Consider the following 9,623-nt stretch of genomic DNA (forward strand, 5'->3'; position numbering starts at 1 on the left):
GTTTAGTGGGCCTAACTAATTCACAGCGTTCAGTAACTATTGTATTCATTCCCCATCGCTCTTTTTTAGATGAGAATTCTCACCCATTATAAAAAAGATTTGGGCAACAAAACTGCGCATACACACTGTCTTGTAACCACAGTTGTTAACATCAGGCTGTCCGTAGAATGATTCTACAAAACCTTTTTCCCCAAGGGCTTACGAGACGAGTAAAACGCATTTGTCTGTGTTCAGGACACCTCGTGCGTCACGGCGCTCATGCGCCGCGTGCCCTTTGTTAACCCCAGTTCATCTTCGGGCTCCGATCAGTTACTTTGACGATGGACAGTTGTTGTGCGCAATGGGGTGCGACTGCCCATCAATATCGGGCGTCCCTTGTTTGTCAGCAACGGAGAAAAGGGGGACGTGATGGCAGGAGGCGGAGAATCGGTTTGTGCAAGCGCGGGAGTATGATGGATATCGGGGATGTGAAATCCATTAGCCTCGCGAGCCGCCGTTTGGATTGAACCCCTCGATGTTGAATGGGTCGCCTGATAGGGTCTGGATACAGTGTTTACACTCGTTCATTCAATGCATCCTCGCTGTCCTGCATCACCCATCTCCAAAGACTTGTTTTTGTTGCTTGAAAATAGCCTACATTAATCAATTAAAATACACATTTTGCAATAAATATTGCTTAATCATCAAATAGGCCTTGGCTAAACTGCTTGTTTCCATCAATGGATACGGTCCATTAAACATTGATACCCTTGTGTGTGTGTGTGTGTGTGTGTGGAGGGGGGCTCTCTCTCTCTCTCTCTCTCTCTCTCTCTCTCTCTCTCTCTCTCTCTCTCTCTCTCTCTCTCTCTCTCTCTCTCTCTCTCTCTCTCTCTCTCTCTCTCTCTGTGTGTGTGTGTGTGTGTGTGTGCGCGCGCATGCGCGCGCGCCATACCCAGTTTTCGGTCCTGTCCCTCCGCTCCAGCAGTTTTCTCTGGAGCATCTCGCCGACGCCTCCGGCCTTTCCGAACTCCTCCACGATCGCTCGCGTGTCCCGGAACATCTGATCCGGCACGAGATGTCTCATGCATCTCAAATACATATCCAGCGTCTGGTGTAAAGGCGGGACTGGAACCTTGGGCAAGGCCTGCGACCGTGGAAACAGTTCCGCATCCGTTAGAGAACAGAAAGCACACCAACAAATGTTGCGTTTGAACGCTGTGTATTATTTGCCAGTGCTGTGACTTATTATTTTTCATCAATGGCCTTCAGGCGTTTATTCATGAGCCAAGGGGATATTAATTGTCTCACATTTAAATCTTTCTGAAGTGTTCCCTCTTCCTACCGCTACCGCACCACGCCGCGTCATTGGCTGTATTCTCAGAGTGGCGCACCCTGAATTATTTATTAAGAAAATGCTTAGAGACATGCTCTGATTGGAAACCCCTGTGGGAAGAATATTTCTACTTGTCCTAAACACGCATGTCCTCAGGTAAACATGCTAATGACGAGGTTTTTAAAAACATCCTCAGAGTGACTTGTAAACAGTTCAAAACAAGCGGACGTAGCCCCGCGCAATATCTATAATTAATCAAATGCTGTTGCTAATTAATTAATAAATTAATAATGCAAGTATGTAAACACTTGTCTCTTTGCATCTGTGCCCAGCCGGCAAGATGATAACGCATACGATCTGAGCTGACAAACATCACTGTTACAAAGGGGTAATTCCTTATTAGTGGAATCAATCACCCCAGGGGATTCTTACTGTCAGTCAGTCAAGTCATGCTGGCCAGATAGCTTACCTCATCCAAATTATTTTACGCCTTACGTTCCCTACCATTCCTTGCTTTGTTTCGCAATTGGTCAAATTAATTTTATAGACCAACAACATTTAAACACTTATCGCATTGTACTTCCATATGTCAGGAGGGAAAACATTAATTCCACACATGTCCCCGTGGCCGAGACGCCGAGACGCGCCAGCACTAGCGCTGTCCATGGTGCTGAAACCACTCGCCCCTAGTGGTCTCTCCACGAAACGCCATCTCTGTATTCTAAAATACTGTCTCTTCCCATCTATTAGTGGTGCTGAAACCCACTCTCTTGCCCCCCCCAAAAAACATGCACTAGTCCTTTTTGGATTCACATTGCCTATACTGGGGTAATCCATGGTGTCACCGGAGCTGACATGTCAATAACCACAACAATTACAATAAAATAACACATTTTTGTATTTGTACTCACAGTCATGTCCTTGGGGCCTTGGGACGACTGTTTCTCTAGGATAGGCATGCTCGTATCTGCTGAGTCGGGTTTGCAGACTTCCGTTGTTACTTCAACACCACACCTTTCGATGCAGCCTAATTTGGGGATGGATAAAATTAAAATGTTCCCAAGAAAGTTGCTTTAATAAATTGTCCCCAATGAGCATCGCTCATAAAGTTTATTTCTACAACATTCCCCCCTGATACATGTTCCAGTTCTAAGCCTTCCAAATAGTTAAATGTATTTCAGAATTCACAGGATAACACTGTATCTGCAAAGCAACTTTTAAAGTTACAGAAGTTATGAGCAGGTAATAATGTTAAGTCATTGCTGTGCATATTAAAGGGAAAAAACGTACTTTTGAGATTGCCCGGAGAGTAAATCCAGTCAGAGGCGCAAACGCGTTGGTGCAGTCCTCTCCATCCCTCTCGCCGGTGCCTTGTCCGGTTCTTACATACGCCCAGATGTGGAAGAGGCGCACAGAGGCGGGTGGACGTTTCCAGTTTAGCGCGTCATCTGGCAGTCGGTGTCTCGTGCGGTTTTCTCGGAGAGCTGGCGCAACGTGCTGAAGGTGCTTGCGTCTCTACCTACGCCCGCGGGCCAAAACTCCTCCCATCGAAATCTATTCGTGGAAACATATTTGTGTGACAGCTTCCCTCCCTCCCTGTCCACCTATGCAAAAAAAATGTTATGAATGGGGCAAGCAACTGGCAGCAAGTAGCCTCGCAAGTCATTTCATGTGTCAGCGTTCGGGATGGGAGATTGGGAAGGAGAGCCGGGGGATGGGGGCTGTGGGCTGGGGGTTGGGAGGAGGGAGGGAGGGCGCTGGGTCTGATCTTAGGACGAGGATGAGTTACTGGTTTCACTTTTTTGGAGACATGTGCAGGGAACTGTAGCCCGCGATTCACATATTTTGACAGATTTTTCTTACCATGCATTTATTAAATCTGTCCTTTTGATCAAGTTAGGTCGTGTGGGACCTACAAATTGGCTAGGTTATTGCAATGTAAATAAACATTTATAATGATTTCCATATAGAATATATTACGCATGCAATTCCCTTCGATTGTACGTTTTGTCTTTTCCAGTGTATTTTCTGCTCTCCGTCGCTTTTACGCGCGGTATGCATGCTTTCCGTTTCCAATTAATTTATACATTCATTTCAGCAACACCATTATTTCATAGAGAAATAAAAACTTGGGATAAAATTGTTGCCTTCATATCAGTCTTTCAGAATTCATGTTTTATTTCCAACATGAACGAATTCAGTGTCTGATGTTTATTATTAGCATATTATTATGATTTTCAGTGAGTGATGAATAAAAACAAAATCATCTTTTTTCATTCGATTGAAGATTTATTCAACCAGTACACATTTCAGCAGTTTTTTTTAGTTCATTCTCTCTGACAAAGATCTATTAACTTCTACCTGAATCACAAAACACACACATTCAGCTTTACACGGGTCCACATAGGCATAGTTGAATTTACAGAAACCTACATATTTACAACAAGAGGGTCTATTAGTGGTAGACACGTGATTGAACGGTTCAAACTGGACAACAGACAGGAGCTCACTCAAAATCAATGCGATGATTGAAAACTTGCAATGAAGTCTAATGACATGGACAACTGGTTGTAAACAATTATTTGTGTTCACCTGGAAATATAAAGTAGCTTAGACTACATTTATTTGGTTTCCATGATTTTTTTCTCTCTTTTCAGTTAAATATATTATTATTTTACATAATGTGTTTTCTATTTACCTTTTTACAATACAGTACATGTGCACACAGTCAAATATAGACCTTTCACAATACCAATTAGAGGAATAAGCGTTTCACCAGTGGTTGTATAAGCCGCAATAATAGCATTATGGTCAACTAAGAAGCCCATACTTGAAACGCATAAGACAATCATTATTTGGTAATTATATATTGCACGTATAATGAGCAGAAAAATATGATTCTACATAAATAACATATCAAAACAAAACATCTCTGAAATGTAACAAACTTGCGAGCCATATTTTCAGTCTAAACTATAGGTACTCGGGCCCTGAAGACTCTTCGGAATAGGAGCGGTGTTCCCTAAAGGCGTCCAGTCCGTTCTCATCAATAGGAAGACAGTTTGCCGCGGTGGTGCTCAAGCCTTTCATTTTACATTTTCTCTCCTCCATCTTTAAAGTGTCGTAGAGTCCCGTCGGCCCATCTTCCAACAGCCCGTCTCTCTCGGAGTAGGAGGGTTTCATCTGGCACACGTAGCGCAGAAGCAGCAGCATAGGCGCGTAAAGCACATTCACCAGCCCCATACCCAAGTTCAGCTGCACGAAGCCCAAGTTGTGCACTATTTGGCCGGCCACTATGGGGCCCATCGCGTACGCCACCGAGTAGGAGATGTCGGCGATGGCGTAGACGCTGCCGTACACGGAGACGTGGCGCACGTCGACGAGGAAGGCCAGCGTTGGCAGGAGCGCGGTGTCCACCAGGGCTATGCCAAAACAGATGCCACACAACGGCAACATCAGCTGGCCGAAGGTTTTGCAAGCTGGCACCACGCACGAACTCGCCCCGATGATGACCATGCCAAGCGCGCCGTAGAACCACTGCAAGCTAGGGTACTTGGCAGCCAACTTGACAGTGATGTACACCCCGAGGACGTGCGGGAAGAAGGCAGGCAGCCAGGTCATTCCTATCTCCGTCTCGCTGGCGTGCATGGTGCTAGTCATCCAGTTGGCGATGGTGGGCTCCAGAAAGGCCAGGGGGATGTTGCACACGGTCAGCGCGCCGGCCACCACCATTATGTATGGGTCAATCATCAGCCGGTAGATGGGGGTGCCCACGGGCATGTTTTCCCGAGTCCTGTTCGAAAAGGGCTTTATCACCGTCAAAAGTAGGATGCCGTCCGCCAGACAGACGCACGCCAGAACTATGAAGGGGACCTGTTTGCCGGCGAACTGGTACAGGACGCCTCCGAAGGGAGGCGCGACCAGGCTGCCGAAGGAGATGAACGCCAGCGCGATGCCCAGCGCGCGACTTCTCTCCGACTCCTCGGTGTACTTGTCGGCGATCATGGCAATTCCGGAGGTGTCGGCGAAGGCAGAGCCAAGTCCCTGTAGACTGCGCGCCATAAAGAGAGTCCCGTAGTTTTCGGCAAAGGCGAATATTACCGTGGATAGAAACATGACCGTGAGTCCGATTAAAAGTGGAATGTCATACCCCACTCGGTCTATGAAAGTTCCGGACAAGGGGTTGACGAGCAGCTGCAGGATGGCTTTTGATGCGAACAAAACTCCAATTTGAACGTCTAAATTGTCTCGGTTGCTTTTGAATTTGCCGGATGAGTTCACATGGGTAGCTTCGTAAGCGTGTTCCTCCGCACTTTCCAGATCCGCCAGGTATTCTGGAATAATTGGCACGATCACCATGTAAAGCATATTGTCTAACAAAAGTGCCACGCACACAATCACTAAAATAATCCGTCTCTGTCTGTCTGGGTCTTGCATAGCAGTGCCTAACTGTTTAGTTCTTTCCCCCATCTCGGATAGTTTCGAGGCGGCGGATTTCGCCAGCCCCGCGGACCCCGTGGATCCCTCTGACTCCATGATTCTTTATTTTCTTTTAGCAGCGACACTGGTATTGGCGGTTCCTACCTTGGAGAATCAGCAGTGCACAGAGCGCATAGTTTGGACATGGACGTTTCTTTGTTGTCTCTTTCAGTCACTCCGCAAGTCTAAAAGACGAATAACTTTTTTCACCCCCGCTGTGTGTCCCCCTCTGCATTCAAGCGACTTCACCAGCGGCGTCCAAGATCGCCTTGTCCTCGTCACGTTTGGTCCTTAACGTCAACAGTCGCTTCATGGTTTTGAGAGGTGACGTCGTGGAATCGCGCACGTTGCTCTTCACTTCGGGGCCCCGGGTCTGTCGTTATTCCTGGGAAGTTTTCTTCGGACGCCTCACCTCTCGGTTGACAACGCGGGTCGCAGGCAGGAGGGAGATCTTCCGTCACCTGTGGCGCGCTCACGCGTCTCTATCACATCACAACTGGTCTTGCAGCCATTGCCACGAGTAACCGCGTAGATGCTACTGTCAATATCATGTTTCATTTATATTTATTTATTTTTTCCCATGCCCCTCTTCCTCTCTCACCGAGAAACTGTGACGCATGGCCGCTTTGTCCCCCCGTGGGCCGGCAGCCAGTTGCGTCCTTTATGCTAATTTCAGGCAGCACTACCTCACAGCCAATGAAATGGGTGTGGGTCGGGACAGCCCCATAGACAGTCAGACAGACAGATAGGCAGACAGACAGGTTCTATTAATGTAGTCAACATACCTCACGAAATGAAATAGATACACGCACAATGAAACAAACAAATAAACCAATTAATAAAAGAGAAGTGACATGCTGATGTCTATTTTTCACCTGGTACTGAACAAATTGACTTGCATTTTCTTTTCATGACCAATGCAAATGGACAATCCTGGAGGGAAATATCAACAAAAAAAATAATCTGTGAATGGCAGGATGGGGATTAACAGGTGTGAAATATGACACACACAAATAAACAAATGTTTACACAATCGCTTTCAATCTGACAGCAATAAGTCAGGGTTTAGGCAGGTCCGTAAGACCTTTACAGTGAGTAGCCTGCTGGCATGGGAAGGTCCCCTGTCCATTTGCCTCCACAAATGATGCCACAGCACCATCTGGCGGCCTGTTCAGTAAAACAACCATCTGGTCTTACAGCGCAGGCATGCTGTACTGTACAGACCTGGGCACAGAGGCGATTCTAGGGTCAGATGGGGCCCAAAGCGAAAATGCAATTGAAAGAATATTTGAACCAAACTTGCCCCTACTGCAGTAAAGTGTGAGCTGTTATTCACTATCTAGGGGCTTGAGAGCCCCAAGCGGCTGCCTGGCTAGTCTGGTGACAAGATGTGCCTCTGCCTGGGCATACATTCAAGAATAAACAAATTAGCAGTTAGGGCAACTGATAATAATTCCACATATACACGACATTCACTGGGTTCAACTCAAACTAACTCAAACTCAAACTAATAGGCCTACCTACCTATCTACCTACCTTTCCTTGGCTTGTGAACACAATGACCAGGCTCTCACGCCATGGTAAATAACACAGCCAAAGGAGTCCTCATCAAAACGATACCAGTTACTCATTACCCACTAGTCATGTGAATTTTAGGTAGGGCCTACCTAATTGAATATTGAGGTTGGACTGTAGTTTTTATAATTTGTGCAACACTTGTTTGTCTTTCTTTTTAAAGGACCATCTAACCTGGCGAGGGGCAAAAAGATGGAAATTATTCTTTTTAAACTTTACAACTTGTGCAATACTTGTTTGTATTTCCTTTTAAGGGACGATCTAACCTGTCAAAGGGACAAAAGATGGAAATTAGCCCTACGGCTATAATCTTGTATATTTTGCATTAAAAAAAATGCTGTCCCAGTGTTAAATAAATAAACTTTCAAACTTTCAGTGGCACTATCAGGGGTGCACCCAGCTGTGTTAGCCATGCGAGGGACCCATGATGGATAACCCTTGTGCGAGGGGCCACAACATGGATTGTGAGGCATCCTTGAATGAATGGGAGATGTATGGTGGGTGGTACGTTAGGGACACCAAGAGTGTGTGAAGCGTACGGGTCCGCTTCCCGAAGGGGAAGGCAGTGTGATATAGTGGCCATCAGGGTTGTGAATGTGTAACGGAGGCCAACTAGCAGAGTTCGGTGCGGAACGAAATCTCCCTCCTGAAACCTCACTACAGTGCGGTAGCGTTGGGCTATTGGACCGGCCCTTTAGCTCAGCGCGCTCGTATGCGACTCCCATTGCCGAACCGATGTAGTTGACGAGGTGGCAGGTTTGCGCCCTGAGGGGGACAACATGTGCAGGAACACTTCCGTCACAGTGGTGCCGTGACCCGGATGAGAGAGAGGTTTAGGGGGGAGAGTGTAGCGGAGGCCAACTAGCAGAATTTGACATGGAGCGTTAGTAAACCTCCCTCCCGAAACCTCAATAGGCCTATGTGCGGTAGCATTGGGCTATCGGACCGGCCCTTTAGCTCAGCGCACTCATACTGTGACTCCCATTGCCGAACCAATGTAGTTGACAAGGTGGCAGGTTCGCGCCCCAAGGGGGACAAACTGTGTAGGAACACTTCCGTCACAAATGCACTCTGACTATCTCGTCAACGAACTGGTCAGATCCCCATGGTATACCCCAGAAGGACTGGGTAAGAGTCCTGATGGGTAAACACTCCCGTCGACGGTTCAATGTTCCACTGGCACACAAAAAACAGATACAAGAAATCCTTCATCCCCTCAGCTGCAACCCTGCTGAACAAGAAATGAACAATGACCAACTACACAGTCTCACCCCAAGTAGTCCATTTTTGACTACTCAATTTTTGACACCCCAAGACTGCAATTTTTGACGTCTTGGGTATTCCTTCCACGTCACATTTTGACTATGTCCTCAAAGGCGCCCCCTTGTGGCAGCATAACGTCATTGAGGTTAGGTTTAGGAATAGGTTTAGGGTTAGGCCACATAGTCAAAATGTGACGTGGAAGGAATACCCAAGACGTCAAAAACTGCCGTCTGGTCCAAGGTAGTCAGAAATTGACTACTTGGGGTGAGACTGCGTTGTGACCAACTATCCAGCCTCAGCTGGCATGTAGGGTAGAATGCCCTAATGTGGGATATTTTTTGTCACTTCAACGTTGGTGGTGTATTACATTTTAATGACAACATCTCAATACAAACAAATTACACCCTTTTAATCCTCAGTTATGCTCTAATCAACTAAGAAGATAAAAAACATGTTAAGTGTTTCTAATTCGAATAATTTGAGTAATAATGCAAGTTGGTCAAAAAACGTGGTTATCCCTAAAGTGGGACACTCGGTTTCCTATTGTGGGACAGTGTATATTAAAAGGTCTCTAAAACATGTTTGTGTAAAATATTAGTCCAAAATGTTATCTGCCACACTTAAAGACATATCAGCTACACATTCAGAGCATGTTTCAGAAATTATTTTTACTGTCTATTATCGGTAAATATGACTACGACTATTGAATCCATTTACACATGGCTGCTCTTTTTGAGGAAAGAACTTCCGTTTTTTTGACTCGAATGTTGTGTTGATAGCTTTGCTCTAATAGATTAGTCCAGAGAGACTGAAAAACAACTTTGATATAGATTTAAATATCCATTGTTTTATGTGTACATGGTGTTTGACTTCATAGTAATTGTTTGACTTATTAAATTACTACTTTTACAACTGTCCCACATAAGGCAAATCTTGTGTCCCACTTTAGGGCCGCATATCCTAAAGTGGGACACACTAATAATATGGTTTAAAA

At 45.8% G+C, this 9,623-nt stretch overlaps 2 protein-coding genes across 2 annotated transcripts in view; both read right to left on the minus strand.

The window, feature by feature from the left end:
• LOC134467602 (choline O-acetyltransferase-like) overlaps positions 1-2,271 on the minus strand; it is a 24,088-nt gene extending 21,817 nt beyond the window's left edge. The window contains exons 1-2 of the mRNA XM_063221444.1: positions 2,224-2,271; positions 932-1,123 (exon numbers count right to left, since the gene is read on the minus strand). Coding sequence (XP_063077514.1) covers positions 932-1,123; positions 2,224-2,271 — 240 coding nt within the window. The remainder of the gene's footprint in view (positions 1-931; positions 1,124-2,223) is intronic.
• Positions 2,272-3,967: 1,696 nt separating this feature from the next.
• LOC134467174 (probable vesicular acetylcholine transporter-B) lies at positions 3,968-5,889 on the minus strand. Its single transcript, XM_063221083.1, has one exon. It carries the CDS (start codon positions 5,846-5,848, stop codon positions 4,286-4,288), a length of 1,563 nt encoding a protein of 520 aa, XP_063077153.1. The 5' UTR covers positions 5,849-5,889; the 3' UTR covers positions 3,968-4,285.
• Between the last annotated feature and the right edge of the window lie 3,734 nt (positions 5,890-9,623).

Source organism: Engraulis encrasicolus, chromosome 17 (assembly GCF_034702125.1).
Source record: "Engraulis encrasicolus isolate BLACKSEA-1 chromosome 17, IST_EnEncr_1.0, whole genome shotgun sequence".
NCBI classification, from domain to species: Eukaryota; Metazoa; Chordata; class Actinopteri; order Clupeiformes; family Engraulidae; genus Engraulis; species Engraulis encrasicolus.